An 18,986-nucleotide genomic window follows, 5' to 3' on the forward strand; every position below is an offset into this window, starting at 1 on the left:
AGTAAACAGCAGCCTGGTGTATTTTCCCATTTGTTCTGCCTTGCTTATCCAGATCCTTTATATATTCCAGGGACACAGTTACTAAATTTAAAGCTGCAAACAGATTTGTTCTCTCAGCACACTTGTAAGAAACATTTAATTTTACATTGCCAACTTTCAAATATTTTTATATACTCTAGCTAGGTAAAACAGTAAGGAATTGGTGTAATTCAGTGATGAATTAATGGCTTGCTCGCTAGTGCAAGCTCTTATTTTCCTCTTCAGCAGATATTGGGCCAGACATTTTGGAACAGTTTAATCAAAATCCTCATCAAAAGCCAAATGAGTGGATTTTAAAGAAAGTTTAATTACAGTGGTCAAACCACCCAGGCATGATTTGCTTGATTTGATTAACGTAATGAGGAGCACATTTAATGAGAAATGCATTAATTCATTCAAACAAGTGGTTTTATCAGAGGTATTAAGCATCAGCCCAGATTATGTACAGCAGAAACTATTATAGCAAAAATTGACCGAGGTCAAAGCAGTAGTCATGCCATAATTACAAACTCTCAGCTGTAATCTACCAGTTGAACTTGGGCAGTGCACATCATGACTGAAAAAGCAGGGTCCCCATTTAAAAAAGCCCCCAGAACACAGGGTTTTCCTTCCATTCCACAGCTGGGATCTCCATCCCTTTCTTTTAAATGTTCAGAAGATTCGGGAAGTGGGATTGAATTCTCTGAGTTTCAGATGGTTACACATGCAGATATTATTAGCAAATGATGAAGTGAGAGCTCAAAGGACCCCCTGATACCACCCCCCTTAAAGGAAACGGAGTGTTCCCCATCTGCTCTCTGTTTTACTTCCCTCCTGTCCCTGTGATGTCTTTGGGACACTCTCGTTTCTAACCTGGAACTTTGAGGAAGAATTATTATTTTCCTTCTGGGGAAGGAAACGTCCTTCTTGGAAAAGAAGAAAAATTGGCCCAAAGCAGAAAACATTTGAGAAAAAGAAGAGTCTCCTTTACCCCTTGCTCTCTTCAACTGCCTTCTTTAGATTAATTTCAGCCCCTGTATTCCAGCTTCCCTGTTTCAGGACCCCTCCCCATGGGCTTTACACAGCACCGTTCACCTCCACCCTCCCCACCGGCACCCCTTCTCCAGTGCCCCCTGCTATATCTCCTGGCAGCTGCTAATGCTCTTCTCTCTCCTATGCTGCCCTGACCACCGTTACCTCTTTGACTTCTGCCGTGCTCCCTTGCCTGTATTCAGTCCCCAACTTGTTATTCCTGTAGTGTCTGCGCTACCTCTGTGTGAGCCGCCTTTCCTGCTGCTTTATACTGCGCCTGTATAGCACTGAACCAGCTTTGATTTTCAAGTGCTCTACTTCTAAGCCTGCTCAGCTGCCTGAGCACTTTTTGAGCACTATTGCACAGTGGACTTAAACACTATCTATTGCTCGGTCTTTCATCAGATACCATCAGCAGCTGGCAAAGGAGAGCAGCTTTGAAACTGTTTCCTAAGTGGACAAAAGGCTGGTCAAGGAGCTGAGAAGCAGAGCACAAGCCCAGTTGCAGATAGGATTCTCTGGGGGTAGGTGCATACCAACAAGTGAAGACTGGCATGGAGGCTGTATTTTACCTCCTGATGATGTCAGCAGCAGTATGACAGTAAGACACTATTATTAGGGTGCTTAAATGAATGTGCGTGACAAGGTTCACCTGCAGGTTTGGAAGTCTGGATCAAGACCTTCAAGAAATAAGCTGAAGTAGAGAACTAGAGATGTCAAAAAATAGACCTAAGGATTTATTTGCTATATTAATAGAAGATGAGCAAGGAAACAATTCCTGCTGAGTTGAAAACCGTAATCCTTAGGATTATTTCTGCCACTTGCCTTTAAACCACAAGAAAACAAGAGTGAAAATTGGAATTGGGAGTCCATTGATTTTAGAGAAATCTTCGGATGTGCCTGTATCTGACTGCTTCACACCAACAGGAACCCGTGATATTGGCATATACATTTGCACAGAGGAAAGCATTAATAGTGACAACCTCACCAGTACACTTGGCAAGGCTGTTCCCAAGGTAAAGACAATTCTATCTTGGAACAAGCACCCCAAATAGCATATACAGACTTACAACAGCAGCTGCCCCTTGATGTCACATTTGGTATCCTTGAGTGGAATCTAGGTGGGCAATCATAAAACATAAATTGGTAGAATGTCATATCTTAAAATACTTTTTCTCACTAGCTCCCAGCCCAGCCTTCAAGCAGCCAACCAACCTTGCTAAACTTATCATCTGAAGAAAATTTCCCAAGGACCAATATGTCTGACTATATCAGAGTGATAAATGCAAAAATTGCAATTTGTCTCCATAGACCGCAAAAGAAACATCTTCTATAACAGAACCACAAAAACCAGCGGATCCTCAGCACGTCCATCCCCAAATGCAAACTACTTCCTATGTACCATGTGCCCTCTGTACCATAGTGAACTCACACTGACAATCAGTGTGTGAAAAAAATGTGGTTAGTAACAAGATAATGTTTCCCAAAACAGCCATTCTCCCTCTGAACAGTCAGTCCTCAAGGGAATCCTACAAAAGAAGCTGGAAAGACTGGGATTAAAATTAATAATTTGATGGGACACAAAAAATCGTTGATTCCAACAACAATGCTAATTTTATGCACATTACAATTTACCTCAGATACGACTTGCTAATCTCAGTTTCTCAGGAGATAATTACTTGTGCATTTCTTCCGTCCTGTGTTCAGTAGAGCTGAAGACCTTATTACCGCTCCTCTTACTAACATCCCCTCTGTTCCTTTCATCTCGAAGTACCTGACTGATTAATATAATGAAACTGAACTCAGATAAATTGCTTCCGATCTTTGCTTATCTGGTAGTTTGCTAGTTATGGCCCTGCTTCTGTTTTTTGCCCCTCAGGCTTGTCTGTTTTTTTCTATCAGGTGTACTGATAACAGATATTGCCTCTCTCCACAGATATTCCTTCTGAGTGTTATGACTGTTCCCTATTTACCAAAAAACCTGTCCAACCAGCCTCCACTTTGGAAATATCAAGCATGGTTCCAGATACGGCTCCAGTTCTGACTCACAGATTCCTTTTTGAATAGTTACATGGCTTTTAGTCTGGCGTTACCCAAGCTCTCAACTGTTTCAAAGAAATATTTGGATTTATGCAAAGAATAGGAACACAACTTAACTGGCCAAACACCAGTCACTACTTCTAAAAGGAAAGGAAACATCGTTAACTCAGATCTTTCTAAAATGAAAATGAAATATGACATGGAGGAGATTCAGGACTATATTGTTCAACACAGGGCAGTTAGGCACCCCTCAATCCAGCCAGAGATGAAAATTTTTGTTGTCGCTTCTCTCTGATACTTCCCAGGTACTGAATTGGTCTTTGGCAATGCTCGTTGCAATGATGTAGAGCATTATTTGCTTCTCCCTTTCATCCATGGAGCTCAAAAAAACCCATAACTTTACTTCCCTGTGTCTAAATTCAGTAACTTAAAGCTGTAACAGCTTGGGACAAGTTAACCAGTATCTTAGGAAGGGACTTGATGTAATTTTGCCTAGGAAATTTCAGTGTGCAGTCCCACATGAATTAAAATATAAGGACCTATAGAATAGCACGGTATGTTTTAGGAAGTGTTAAATAAGCCAGTACACAAAGCTTTGAGGTAACATGCAGATCTACCACCTTCTGCCAAATATCATATACTTCCTTGGGCTTGCAGGAGTAGCAGGTATTGTTCTGCTCACATACCATGCAGTCCTTGACGCACACTTGGAAGTCATTCTTTGTAAACAAGTACCTAAATTTCACATCCAGGGCAGAAGTTCTACACCCTTCTTTCACCAAAAGGCACTCAGAGAAAATTCAAGACAAGATTAAGGAAAGGATTTTAAAACTTCTATGCCTCATCTTGTGAAACTAGGGGTTATCTGTGACCCTAACCACATGTGAGACCTGCAACCTCAGCATTACCATGTACAAAGCAAATATTTACCCCATAAGTGCCTGTCACCACGGAAAAGCTCAGGGAACGTATGGAAAGGGTTTTTTGCAGGTCCAAAGGAAAAGCAGGCTCCCACATCTCTTCCTCCTATTCAGATACAAACCAGGATCTTGCTTCCAGCAGGCAGTTTGTACCCATGGGCTCTGCTAGGCAGTACGGACATAGTCCTCAGCATTGATAAATGGGAATGGCTAACGCAATGTAAACATTTGGTGAAGGCAAAATATTTGCCAAGAACCTAAAAGGCTGGGCACTTAAAGCAGGTCTCCACACTGGCTTTCCTTAGCAAGGTGGACAAGGGACGGGCACTCAGCTATCGGTCCCACTGCTGGCTCCTAAGAAATTGAAACTACGGTGCATCGTACCTACGTCCCAATGAGCCATAATTCCCTTCTTCCCATTTGGCAGTGCCACTGCAATGAGAGTTTCTGCAAGAAAGTGGGATGTTTCTGGAGCAGTAAAACTGCTCCTGCCGCTCATGAGCTAGTGTTTTACTGTGCCTGTGGCACCTGCCCCGGGGCTGGTACCACCACCAGCTTCTTCCACGTAGCAAGGCAGACGGCTTCTGACTTGGCCATCCGGTTTTGATGACTGAGAGCCCGCTATAACATCTTTCTGCACCACTGCAAATTTGCAGATCCGGTGCTGATCGTCGGAAGAAACATACAAATTCAGCCCATTAGTGGCTCAGCCTTGCTTCCCACCCGCGAGCGGGTAACACGGGAGCAGTGTTGGGGATGGTGGGGAGGAAACGATGAAGTGTGAAAATAATATGAGATGAGGATGCCCAAGCTGGCAGGCGATGAAAACCAGCTTCTGCCCTCCTGGGAGGCCACAGGGTCCCTCCTCAACAGCCCCATGGGAGGGAGAGATGGCGGGAGTGCGGGGCACAGCGGGAGCGCGGCGGCCCTTACCTTCTCATTCTTCCTCTCCTCGGCCTTGCCGGCGGGGCCAGGGGTGACAGGGCCACCCAGAGGCCCACCGCCCGCCTCGCCGTTGAGGTGGGCTGCGCTGACGTTGGGCGGGGTGATGGCGGCGGCAGCGGAGGTGAGGGGGATGAGGGGCCGGGCCCCCGGGGTGGGCGGCTGGTGGCCATGCTGCGGGGAGATGGCGGGGTGAGGCCGGATGGCTGCTGCTGGCAGGCGGGAGGGCGAGCTGGGCGTCCGCAGGGGCGAGACCGTGGCGGTGGGCCGATCCGGGGCTGGCACTGGGGGATGAGCTGCGGAGGGAGGACAGAGCACGGTCAAGCCCCCCATGCACTGCCAGACCTGGCCCTTCAGTGGCCATCACCACCACGAGGTGCCAGGGCCTGACGGAGAGCTAAGCTCTTACCCTTAACCCAGGATATCTCAGCCTGCAAATGTTTTCGGCTAAATCCTAGAGATCTCCCTCCTGGCTGTGAAAGGCCTGTCTGCAGTCATCAAAATGGCTGGTCCTCCCTAGTGATGCGACTGGGGAATGGCCTGACCACCCCTGTCCATGCCCGGAAATAAATAAAAAGTCTACTGTGTTTTTAAAATACCTCATCTTGTTCCAGCTGAGCTATTTTCCGAACCTCCAGGACTCCCTCCTAACCTTATAGGTTTTGGAGCAACACAACATGGGACCTAAAGGGTTAGCCCAGATGATCCATGCCAACCTTGCAGACAGCAATTACCAAGGAAGGTCTCTTGTTTCAGCCCTAACAAAATGATCAACAGCACATCACTGTGCTACACAAGAAAAATTAAGCAGAAATCCACCGGAGGATTTCTGAGCTCAGCCTCGTCTCTGCCAGCGAAGTCCCTAAGGGACTATGCAGTGCATTTTAGTCTTGCTGCCCCTGCTGAGCAAACCCTGCCTACAAGCACTAGGAACCAGGAACTAGCGCTCGCCTGTTTAACGGTGACTGTGAGACACTGCCAAGGCCAGCTCTCCAGGGATTCGGGAGCCTGTTGCATGCCTCGTGTTGCAAAAAGTGTGACATAGCTCCAGGTTCATTTCCACAACGGTGTTGCCTTAGACTTCCAGGTTGGCTGATTGCTTAGGTGTAACCTACATACAGCTCCAGTTCAAGTATGTACAGACCAGAAGCTGAGTGCACACTCAGACATTCCTTCGCTTAAATGATTCAATAGTAGAACTGGCTGGAAAATGTCCATTTCACAAATGATTTCAAGGTTTCATAATCTGGTTTAGTTCTGCCTCAGTGCAAAATTTGAACCTTTGGAACATTTTTCTGAGCACAACCTACTCACTCACCCCACAACAGCCTCTATTCTGGTCAGGGCATTCACCTGGGTTGTGAAAACATAGGATCCAATCACTGCACTGTTCTCCTCTGTGGAGAACAGCTCTGGGCAGCTGTCTATTCCCTTTGCAACCTGAGCCAGGACAGCTTCGTGGCTGAAGTCTGGTTGAACTACATCCATTCCTGACAAAAAGCTTTGAGTCCAACAAATCAGCTTTTCTTTGACCAAGAATAATTTTTCTGGAAAATTTCTGATCCACTCTGATCTGTGATTTTCTTACAAATTCATCCAAAGGATACATTTTTACACAGGACCAGCTGGAGTTCACTCAATCTATAACTAAACAACAATGCTAGAACAACTAAACCCACTAGTTTCTGTTTCTATGGTTAACAGCAGCACCCATTACCAGGGATTGAAACCATAAGGAGTGCCATTAATCATACTCACTATACCAGCTGAGCACTCCTGCCAGGAGGGAATTTCATCCCCCAGCCTTATGCTCTATTATCTGAAGCGATACTGAACATGATGGGCTGGTGATCATCAGATTAGCACCTCCAGAGTTTACGTGATTCTCCCTCATGGTAACTCCTTGACTCCGTAACATCTATTTTTATTAAGGTTGCTCATAGCAAATCAACCGAACTATCATTAACCAGTCTTGAACTTGATGTGATTTTACCATGTAACATAAGGAAGAGCCTAAAGGTTGTTATTATAGATGCCTTCAAGACTATTCTTACTATTAGTTACCATTTCCCCCTCCCTGGATTACCAAGAACACATATTGGAAAGTGCAATTCCTTTCCAGAGAGCCAGACAGGACATCACTGGTTATCTTGAAGTGATTCTGTCCTTCTGATTTTCCTGTTTGGAACCTATGTGATGAGCAACCACTGCTGCCAGAAATCTAATTTCCCAGGATGGTTAAGCTTGCAGGGTCAAGGTTTTGAACTACTGGTTGTAGGGAGCAATGGCTTTCCTAAATTTAGAGCAAAAGCACAATAAAGGAATTTCATATACCTGGATGCAGAAGACTGATTTGATAATCATACTAGGTACCTTGCTTCTTTCATATAGGACTCAGTGTTTCCAGACACAAAGGAAACAGAAAACATGAGAAACAGTAAAATAAATGGCCTGAGAAAAATAAACTCTGAGCAGAGCTCTCACATTTTATTCTGTAATTTCATCTGCTTACTGTTACAATGTATGCCTTTGCTCTGGGATCTCTGGATCTGGACTGCGCTGCATCAAACATGCTATTAATTAGCAATGCTCACTGAAGGCTATTTTTGTTCTACACCACTCATATTTCATTTTGGGTGTATTCTTACATTAGTGGCCTTGTGCAAAATTGATTTGTTACTCATGTATATTGCAAGCCAAAAGAAACGTGATTTGAATACTGTGCCAACTTGCCTCTCTTGGAAAGCTTTTCCAAAAGTCAATGTGCATTGCCCTGCCCTGCAGGACTGAAGAGACCTTTTGAGGGGCTCTGGTCCACAGGATACTGGTGAGGACATCCATTATGGAGAAAAATACTAAAAATCATGAAAAATTTCTTTTATTTATCCTGGCTTATTTAATTAAAACAACAATCTCATGAACCTTCTGGAAGGGCTGGAGACCTCCCCGCTTAGGAGGTTTTGGAGCAGCTCTGTGGTCCCTGGATCACCCTGTGTGCCAGCTCCTTGGCACCTAAAGATGTCAGAGTGACCTGGAGGAGCAATCTTAAATCAGGGCAGCTGCTGGAGGTGCAGCACAGCAGTGCTGTGGAAGGAAGGTGTGGGGCATACCAGGTGCGTGGGGCAAAATGATCTGTCACCTCAGTTTCAGGGGAGTCCATCTGCCTGTTGGCAGGAGCATGGGAGGCACCAGGAGCACCCAAATGCTTCCCGAGAGCCTGGCCCAAGAGGGGACATTTCTGCCCTTACACTGTGGAGGAGAAGGGCTTTTGGAAGGGTGTGACTTGAGGGGAAAGCAGCACTTTCTGAAGTAGACAAAAAGATAAATCGATTATTCCCCAGCGTGACATGGATGTCGTGTAAAGTCCTGCCACTGTTTGTTGAGCAGAGGAGTCTGCACTGTTCGAGATTCAGATTTATACGTATTTGATTACGTTTTCTTCCCTTTGGTCTGGACTGTGTAGGAGGTGAGATTAGACAGTCATAATGGTGCCTTCTGGCTTCAAAAGGTATGAATTCATGACTTACACTGCAGTGTATTTCTCATTTGTGCCTGCTCTGTTTTGTGTCTAAGACCTCAGTTTTCAGCAGTCACAGTCCTTACTGATCTGCCTTTGTAAACACAATGGCTCACATCCCTATAAAATATCAGAAACAAAATGTTTTAAATTTTGCTATAAAGTTCCACCACAGGATTTACTTTTACTTTATTCAACATCAGAGCTGTTTAACATCAGAGAAAGGGGAATAAATTGTACTCTAGAAAACTGTGCTGTACATCAGAAAGGGAACCTAGAAAGAACAGAGGCCCCCTGGTGTGAGAAGCTCTTATTCTCATTTCAAAAAGGTGGCAGTATTTTTCAGATCTTTTGCTTTATCACTAACACCGGGTCCCATTCTGCCTAATAAATACCTTTCATCCCTGAAGCCCAATGAAATGCTGCTTAATTTTAAGTCATGTATTACTTGCCCTGCGATAAGGGTAGTATTTTTCCCTCAGCAAGCCAACCGGACTCAGAACTGTTAATCTCCTCAGTATGCAGGGTGCTTGCTTTCACTCAGATAAATTGTATAAATATTTGTAAACACTATAATCTATTTCAGCTGTAGCAACAGAACAATCTGATAAACACAACGTGGTTCCCAGAGATCAATAGAAGCCCATAAATATTACAAGCAAATAAAACATACTCTATTCCACATTGACTGAGCTGTGACTAAAACGAGAAAGAAAGCTGCAGGGACAGGCAGGTTCAAGAGGCTTGCGCTCGAGAGGTACGACATCAATCCTGCCGACGCAGGGCGAGAGGCACTGGCGGGCGTGCACATACCCATCTGCATGGCGTTGCGGGTCTGGCTGGCTGGCTGCTGAGCCGAATACCTCAAGCAGTTATTCAGCTGCGGAGAGGCCGCCTGTAGCTGGGGATGCGTCTGGGGCGCAGTGATAGGAACAACCGGTCTGACAGCCGTGGCGACGTTGGTGTGACTGGCCCCGATGGGGTGGATGGCTCCTGGGGCTCCTTTCGTTGCCGGCGCTCCCCCAGCTCCGCTGTTCCTGGGCTGCCCGGCTCCCACTGGCACCCTGCATGGAGACAAGGCACAGCGTAAGCATGCTGCAGGGACCCTGATACCCAGCCACAATGCTGATAAGCACCCCCAGTTACTTTGGGAGTTCAACATGATACCCTCTCAGGTGTTAAAGTAAACTGAGATATAGATACATATTTATCTTTTTAGGACACAGTCGTAAGCATGCTGGAGGACATTTTCACCCCTTCATCCTACAGGAAGAAGTGCAGGGTAGAATTGGGAAAGATAATTTTTCTCATAACTTTTTTTCTTAAGCTACATTTCGTCTGAATAGTTTCTAGTAAAATTGCAAATCTGAATTCAGAAGAAATGAATATCTCCCAAATGTCATTTTGTGTGCCAGAGGCTATTTTACAGGCACTAATGGAGTGATAATTAAAACACACTCAGAGATCTTTTCCTAGGACCAAGCCTGCACAGCGATAAAAAAAGATGGATAACACCAAATCTGTGTGTGGCTGTTGAAGGGGACTGAAAAGCAGCAGACTTGGCAGGGCTTGGCATGACTGAACACTTACCCTACAGATGCAACCAGCCCTAGCTTAGATCTGCTAAGGGAATGCAAAAGGGAAGGGAATGCAGCTGACCTTACTGAAAAGGAAATCCAAACAATAATCGACCTCTCTTTCACTGCTCACTTAAACTGTACGCATAGTTTGTATTTCATCTGAGTGGCTAGGGAGACCACAGAGGGAAAGAGTGAGGCTTTCTTCTATGAAGTGAGTTCAGCCTAGAGCAGGTCTTGGTCCTCTTACCACTGAGCTAGAAACTAGCTGACCGGGGCAGGAGGACTCTGAGGAGGACAGAAGGACACCAATGGACAAACTCAGCTGCTGCTCAGCAGCTCTTTCTCTGAGTTTCTTACTCAGGTTCCTGAGTAATTTTCTTCCCCAGCAGTAGATGCCGTGAAACAGAGGGATCATTTCGTGCCGTTCTCCTCTCCCAGGCTGCTCCATGTGCCAAGGTCCTCCTCCAGGAAAGGACAGCAGAGGGGATATGATGCAGAACAAAGTATGGTGAAGGAAATGGAAATGACACAGTGCAGGGGTTTAGCAAGCGAGGAGAGGATAACAGAAAGGGTACAAGACCAACCTATGGGGAGTGGGACTGAGAGAATTTCTGGGGCCCCAAAATTGTTGTGTGGGAACACAGAGAGGAGAAGAGCAGAAGGAAGGCGTATGCTGAACAATCTGGCCTGATTTAGAGGAAAAGACAGACAGAAGAAGCAACCTAAGAAAAGAGTGGAAAGGGGAAGAGCCAAAAGAGTGAAATTCTGATAGAAAGAGACCAAAACACAGGCTGGAATATATGGTCCAAAAGTGCAAAAGATAGCCATCCCATCTGCCCAATCCCTCCTCCCCCCAAAATCACAGGAGGAAAACCAACACTGTGGTGTCACTGACTTGGCTCATCTCATCGTTCAAGGTTTGCCTGGATTACATTTTGCTAAATGAATCTGATTTTTTTTTTCTTCAAATTTTTTTTCATCAGCCTCCAGGTAGGGAAAAGCTGGGAATCCCACCAGATGGAAATCTTGACTGTCTGTCATCTGCTGTGAAGAGCTGGCAGGGTAGCAGCAAGGTTCAGCTGGAGTTGGCTTGGCCATCTGCACTAGATTGAGTTTGCCAGAAAAGCACACCTAATAGTCCGCTGAAAGCTGTGTTCAGGCAAACATGCACACTGACAGGTACAGAAACTATCTGTGACTCCCACAGAGCTGGATAGATGTTGGATGTGGCAAAATTTCTCTGTTGCCCTGTGTGTGTCTGTCCATTTAAAGGGTCTTGTCCTTTTCCACCATGCTCTGCTTACACATGTGTTTTGGCAGCTTATAAATCTAGTTCAGTGTTACTAAATTCACGGGCAACTTCTTTTTCCTGGGTTTTGTAGGGAGTGGCAGAAAAACATGCACAGATCTAATCCTCTGCTTTGCTGTTGAAGGGGAACAAAGTAAGTTGAAAGCACAGCAAATAGGAGATTTTGTTGCTATTAGATTTTTGTTGCTGTTCTCACTGAGAGTGATTTACACAGGAACTTAATTAGCTCACAGGATCGTAAATATAATCATAAAGCTGCTTTCGGGTTTTGTGGAAAGCACTTTTGCCCTTTAGCACTTCTCTCTGTCTTGTTCTAGTTGTGACATGCAGCATTTAATAAAGTCTTGCTGATTCAGATCGCCAACACTTCAGCACAAACTTCTTTACTAATTAAGAGCTGAAGAGGCAAGGAGTGAAGGCAGCCAAGGGGCTCTATAAAATCAGGTAAATACATTTAGGTTGATGAACAGTGAAGACCCCACGAATTAATGTTTTTTTGACTGAAATGCAATAGTAGGACTGTCAGCAGGCTTAGTTATCGCCTTCTAATCTGCTCTTAACTTTTGGTCTTGCTCAGTCCACGTATTACAAACTTGACACAAACTGAAGATGGAACAAACCTGGATCAATTTTTCACGCATTCCTTATTTTGTTTATCCCCATTACATGTCCAGTAGTTTTATAACAGCAAAAAAAATCATTAGCCAACAGATTCTTTACAATCATAAAACCTGGGCTCATCAGACTTTGTAAAGTCAGAGGTTGTAAATGCCATCATCTAACATAACTAGTGAAGCCTTCTGAGAACATGGATAACTCCAATGTTACAGCCAGCAAGTTTCATTACCCACGTCTGCAATGCCACCTGAAAACTTTGGGAAGGGGAATGTGATTTAAAAGTAGAGCTACGTTGTTTTCAGCATCCTCCAGAGGCGAAATCCCTCCCAGCCCCAGCTCAGGCATATCCACCTTGGCCAGTGGTCCTCACCTTGAAACAGGCGTCACGTAGTTGCCTGGGAAGACACCGGACATCCCACTCCTCAGAGACGTCCCCTTGAACCAGCCGTCCTGGCACTTCTCAATGACCCGGTACATCTCACCTTTGCGGAGCTCCAGCTCGTCGTTCTTCTGAGGCTTGTAGGCATACAAGGCTAGGTAGCTGCAGGGAGAGGTCACACAAGAAGAAAGCACATAGCTGATGTCAGCCACCACCACCTGTCCTGCTTTGCAGGACAGAAAGCCCCGCAGAGCAGAAAGTGAGGAAAAACACTGCTCAGAAGTGGTGGTTAAAAAGGGACATCATTACAGCACACCAAACAAGGAATGGCAGAGACAAGATCAAGTGGATGCTAAGACAACACAGGAATAACTAACCAGATTAAAGTCAAGGGGCAATGTAGAAATTAATAGGACATACTTCTTGCCCAGGACACAAACAAAGCAAAACACTGCCACAAAGCAGCACTGAAGTTAAGAATTTAGCAGCAGTTTCAGAAGGACAAGGCAATTACAGAGACAGCCAGAGTAACCAGGATGTGAACGGGAAGGCTTCTCGAAGCCTAACATCTGGATGAAGTACATATTCATATGCTTCAGGGTGGGAGCCGCCTCTACTGTGGATTTTCTGAAGAAACTTTTCTTATGGATAGGCTACTTTATAAATGTTTAAGGCAGCTTTTCTTGCAGCTTTCTTGATGCTATTTATGCTGGCCAGTTTTAGAAACAACACACTGAACTGTTCTGATCCAGCATGGTAATTCTTGTATTATGTGGGTAAAACAAAAAGTGACAGAGGGCCAAACTCTGCAAGGGGATTTTTGCTTAAGTAAGTGAAGTGGTAGAATTTGGCTTTGGATGTTTTCCATGCAAGTATTCAAATAAATATTTAATCCAGGACCCAATATGTAGAACTTTTTATTTATTTAATTACAGCTTTTATTTATTCCCTTTGTTTAGAATCTTTCTTTTTATCTCTCTTCTGTTCTTCCGTTACTACTTCAGGGATGTGTCTAATGTTGTGAAATGACTACAACTTGAAGTCCCTAAACATATCCTCACTGTTTAGAGAGATCCTTGTTGAAAAATTAAGAATGATTGCTTGCACTTTGGGGAATAATGGAAAGTTGGGATAGGATAGCAAGAATGCACACACAGAACAACACTTCCTTTGTAAATACCATTTTTTTTTTTGGTATTGTCACCTTTCTACAAATGCAAAAAGGGATTTCTGGTAATTCTTGATCAAGGTTCTGCCTTCTTGAGTTTTTTTTTTTTTTTTTTTTTTTTTGTGCTTTACAGGCAGTGCAGAGAGACCAGGACAAATGGGGAAACACTTACAGAAAGTGCATTTGCACTACAAAGTGCAGCAGAGTGCTCTTAGGCTTGGGGGTGGGTGAGAAGAGGCTTGCTGCCCACCTTACAGCAGCAAACCAGAGAAATAATGAAAACTATAACCATTGTGATTGCAGACTTGCAGCCAATAAAAATGATACATGGCTTTTTACTTCTGCTCTCCAGGAAATATAATTGAGGAATAAATCCTGTTAGTTTTCCTGATTCTACTCCTTTATGGTACAAGTAGATTTCCTTATTTTTATTCTGAAGGCAGTAAATAAACAGCAGTAATGAGCAGAATATGAAATATTTGGTAACAGCTCCTTGGGGCATGCTTAGGCTGATGTGCCTGGCTCTGTTTACCACGTGCATGGGGTACAAAGACCTAATCAGAAATGGTATTTCATTAGTCAACAGATGGGAGAAACCATCCTGCGCATCCTTTCTTTAGCCATATAATCAGCTGTTCCTAAGCAGGTCTGTAGCTGTTCACCTGATGGAAAACACGAGGCTACATATGAACTGAAGAACATTAAAATGCATCACCCTGACATGAAATAAGGTTACATGCTTCAGTGCTAATCCTTCAGCACAGTGCTCTGCTAGGACATAACAGAAAGTGCCAAGATTGCACTCACTCGAGGGGGCAGAAAGTGTGGCTTTGACTACCCCTTTTTAAGTTGCTTCTTACACGGGGCTCATATTCAGAAGGTATGGGTGAAGCAGGGGGTCAAGGACAGAGCATTTTAGATAGACTTACTTAGCCCTTTTCCCAAGGGACTACATGTAATAAAGTAATTTACAGGTTGAGATGCTGGAAGAAGGTACAAGGAAAATTACCCTAAGAGTACCATAGGCTTCTTTCTCTTGCAGCTATCTCCAGCTCTCCTACTAGTTTCTTTCTGTTCGTCCCTGCAAATTCCCCCAACTCAGCCTCCAGTAAGCCTCGATAACCAATATCACAAGGAGGCTAAACATCCTCCATCGAGAGTATCAAAATCCTTGCAGCGACTAAAAGAAGGCGTACAACAGCCCAGCCTGGACTCCATGCCAAAACTGACCAGTCTCTGTACTGCTAAACTGATGAAAACTTGTATGTGGTAACCACATAGCGTGACCCTGGGACAACAGAGGTGATCAGCACTTTCTTTGTGGACCACCGATCCCACCACCTACGCGGGGCAGTGAGGATGACCATCGTTGGGAGTTTCCTCTATTAGTCTGCAAAGAGGCAGGGGCTTCTCCAAACCCAGCGACAGGCCCAGCCTGGGTCCGCTGCCGGGCCGTGGCTGGCATGCCCGCCCCATGGGGGCAGGCGTACGCCCCGTGTGCTGGCAGAGAGGGGGCTGCGGGAGAGCTGGCGGGATGCCTGCTGTCGTGTATGGCTGAAAACAATTTGAGTGCAGGCAGCTTCCCTCCCCAGAAAGCATTTCTGGGCTTTTCCTCTGGCAGGGGATCGGGGCTAGTGGTCCCATCTGATGAGGCTGATTTTGCCTTAAGCCAAAGCCTTTGGACTTGGACACGTTTCACTGCTCTCTAGATTTTTAGGTGTGAAACTTCACGAGCAAACGCTCTACAACTGAGAAGAAAGTGTTAAAACAACAATCTGAAATCTCTCAAAATATAAATGCGAGTTATTCTGGGCTACGTGAAACAGTGAGACTAAGGGTTAGGGAGCAGGACCTAGAGGAAGCCAAAATCTTTGTAAAAAGTTCCCTAAAAAAAGGCCTAAGCGAGAAGGTAGCTCATGTTCTTGGCTTCGGGAAGCTGCTTATAATGCAGAAGCCCCAGGGCTCTGTCTAGGGTTGTACCTCCCCAGTTCTGCTACAGCTTTCAGCTAATGCTTCCTCTTTGACTGGAACTTGTCTCGCAAATGCAAAATGACAGACCAGATTATGAGCCTGCTTCATGGGGGAGATGACAGGAGAAATGTGGGAGGGAGAAGGGGAGGCTTGCTGAGGCACGGAGGCAGGGGCATTGCCAGAGAGCTGGAAAATGTCCTGGTTCAGCAACTAAATACTGGAAATATTGCCAGTTACTGCTTCCTAGTCTGGGCAACGTTTGAAATAAATTTGTGCCCCACTATGTGCCACACAGGCTGCACAGGGTGACCACAGGGTGATGATGAGACCTCTCTGTGGGGCAGTCAGTGATGTGTGGTACTCCTCAGGTATGAAGATCTAACCTTAGTAGCCAAGAACAAATTGGTTTTGGTTCTGTTTCAACTCCCCTATTCTCCTTAAAGCAGATTTGCTATGTTATTTTAGGATTTTATTTGTGAATTCAGACCTTGTTTTAGCCATACCATAAAACCCTAACATATTGGTGTGGATATGTGTGTGTGTCTATATAGTTCTACTGCATTCACAAGGTATATGTGATGAGAGGAAAGGGTTCAGCAATTTAACTAGACAGGTACCAGATAAACCAACCAGGCTAGAAGAGATTTATTATAATGAACGCTACTCTTTTTGTTCTGTATCTAGTCAACGTTCTGTTATTCTACACACCATTCAACAAGCCCATACGCCCGATATGAAGTTCATTCGTTGCCTTGTTTATGGCACCGAAAAAATAAAATTGGGTCTTTTTTTCTGGTTAATGATGAATGTATCAGGTGTTTAATTGTATGGGACTATACCTTTTTAAGAGCTTTAAATGAAGGAAGAAGATTTTCTCTAGTTGAGAGGCATTCCTTTTGCTTCACAGTGATTCATACAGCTGTAATAAATATATCAGGAGTCTAAAAGGGCTCACAGAGAAAGGGGGAATTCTTGCCTTTCTCTACTCGTTTTTCAATTTCAGCAGAGGCTGGGTCATGTACGAAATTGCAATCTCTCTCTTCTCAGAATGCTCCTGAGCTGAGATTCAGGCTTTCAGATTTCACACACACACACATACATGCACATGATTGGAATCAAAGAGTACGCAGTGACTGAGATGAGCTCCTTACATATTGAGGGGGAGCTGGACCTTCGGTGGTGTTCCCTGATCTCCAATTATTGCACTTGTCCTGGGACCAGCCACTGTGGCTGTTCCAATTGAAGAGGAATCCTGAAAATACACAAACAATAACATACAAGGATTAAGATAAAGCCCACCATTTCCTAAAATGCTATGGGCTGAAGGCACAGAGGAAAAAAAATCACATCTTTTATCAATTCCCAGACTTTCTAACTTCATGATACTGCATTAAAAAAGACATCTTTTAGCCTTACACATTCCAAAAATACATTTCTGACACAAGGGATATTAGGTTATTAACAGCATTTCCATGTACCTGTCAGAGAAATTTAGTTGTACCTTGCATGAAGACCTTAAAAGTTTTAGAACACAAAACTGCTTGACTGCTTTGTAAAATCATGTACATCTCTGCAATAGTACCTTCTTTGGTAAAGGTAACCTTTTCCCCTCAAAAGCTTGTTTTAAAATTTTTACTCTTTTGGTTAATGGTTATGGATCTATGGAGAAGACGATGCTATTCAATTTACAAAATGCAGTCTCATCTCTGTATACTATTTTTATCATCAGGAATATGCTTCTCCTTAAGAAAAAGGTGACAACACAACCCAAACCAGGAGTACCTCTGAACGGAGAAAGTAGGAGTCCACTCCATTTTTACCACAGCAAATAGATCCCTGCTCTCATATAGAGAATGGAGCAGATCTTTTCCAGCTATTAATGTTGAAAGGCAATTCTAAATGTAATTGTTCATTTTTCAAAGATTAATGCTCAGCAAAATATGTAGGGTAAACTCTTTCGAGTTGTCTCACCAAAGTCCCCATTCATCTATGTCAAAAATGAATCCTCACTGGAAACTTCTGAAGTAATGCGAAGGCCTGTAGCAACAGATCTTTGCTGCAAAGACAGGGCAGAGCTGGGCTGATGGGACTTGTAACTTTTTTAGTAAGTCTAACCAAATGCTGCATGCATATCCATATGCAGAATGGCTCTACAAAGTAGTATCCAAATTTTATGCAGAAATTGCAGGTTCAGACATAGCCTGTTACATGCAACAGGGATTCTGAGCAATTCACAGACCTCCAGTACAGCTTTTCTGTTTCCAAATGGTATCTAACAAACAGTAAATATTGATTTATTTTGGGAACAGAAACATAGGGACATTTTTTTGCACTTCCAAATGACACTGAATTAAACCAAGACACATATTGCTACTTAATTAATGGATTTCAAGGTCACTTCATTCCAAGGAAGCCCACATAATTATTACAGTGTCATGTCTTGATATTGCATTGCTAATCTATATTGCTTTGCTGTATATTAACACAATATCATTGGGAAGTCATGCAGCAAAATATGAAGACACTGCTCTGTGATTCCACAGTTTTTGGCAACAAGCAGCAAGCTGTCTCCTCTCTTACTGACATCTATGCTCAATCATGAAGTTGTAGTGACAAGTACATCTCCTTTTTCTCATTATTTCCCTTCACTTTCTGGCTGTTTGCTCAAACAAGGAAGGTTTGAGGCAGCTCTTAGTCCTATGTGTAAAAGTAAGCATTCTTTCCAGTTCTGTGACTAAGGCTTTATTAATCCTGCCTGTCACATCAGTGAGATAATATCAACTTACAGAAAAAAACCCCAACCCACCCAAAAATGTAGAGATAGTTGGAGAATGATCCCTCATTTGTTATTTTGAGCTGGTTAATGGGGTTAGGGATTGCAGAAGATGCTGAGCAGAGAGACCTGGCAACTGCCTCACCCAAGAGGGTGAGAAATCGGCTGGTTCAAACTTCTTCATGTTGTGCCACCAGTGTACGCCTGCTCTGAGCTAGAGAAACTGCCTCCAAGAAAACAGAAAGCAGATCAGTCCCCACCCTTTTCTGGTAGGACAAAACACTTTGCTTTTACCTCATGAAAAATCAGAGCTGAGTGAACAGCTTCAGGGTGCAACCATAAAGGCAGAGAAGATCATAGCAATGTAAGAGACGTGCTACTCGTTCCTTAGCTCCTACGATCCTCTCTCCGCACACCTCAGCGAAGGCAGAGTTTGCAGAGGTGCTGCTGTCCCAGCCAGGAGTGCCCATTGCAGGCACCCTGAGCTAAGCCAGCCTGACTCTGCAGAGAGAAGAGCTCAAGTCCAGAGAGCAGCGTAGCTGCCTAAGCATCATCTGTTTTCCTGTTTGCACTGACAGTGGTGGCTTCTGCGTCTTCTGTATTACTGGAAGCATGAGCCCAAGTACTTTCTGTGCACTATTACGTTTGTGCTAACATACAGTCCTAGGGATTAAGACATCATGTAGTTGTCACTCAGTGTTGCTAGATGACAGTGTTGT

At 44.2% G+C, this 18,986-nt stretch overlaps 1 protein-coding gene across 1 annotated transcript in view; it reads right to left on the reverse strand.

The window, feature by feature from the left end:
• The window catches only part of SH3RF3 (SH3 domain containing ring finger 3), a 248,411-nt gene that overhangs the window by 29,572 nt on the left and 199,853 nt on the right, over positions 1-18,986 (reverse strand). Inside the window, exons 5-8 of the mRNA XM_082337659.1 lie at positions 16,646-16,746; positions 12,347-12,517; positions 9,283-9,533; positions 4,944-5,248 (exon numbers count right to left, since the gene is read on the reverse strand). Coding sequence (XP_082193785.1) covers positions 4,944-5,248; positions 9,283-9,533; positions 12,347-12,517; positions 16,646-16,746 — 828 coding nt within the window. The remainder of the gene's footprint in view (positions 1-4,943; positions 5,249-9,282; positions 9,534-12,346; positions 12,518-16,645; positions 16,747-18,986) is intronic.

This window comes from Platalea leucorodia (assembly GCF_965183815.1).
Source record: "Platalea leucorodia genome assembly, chromosome: 2".
NCBI lineage: Eukaryota > Metazoa > Chordata > Aves > Pelecaniformes > Threskiornithidae > Platalea > Platalea leucorodia.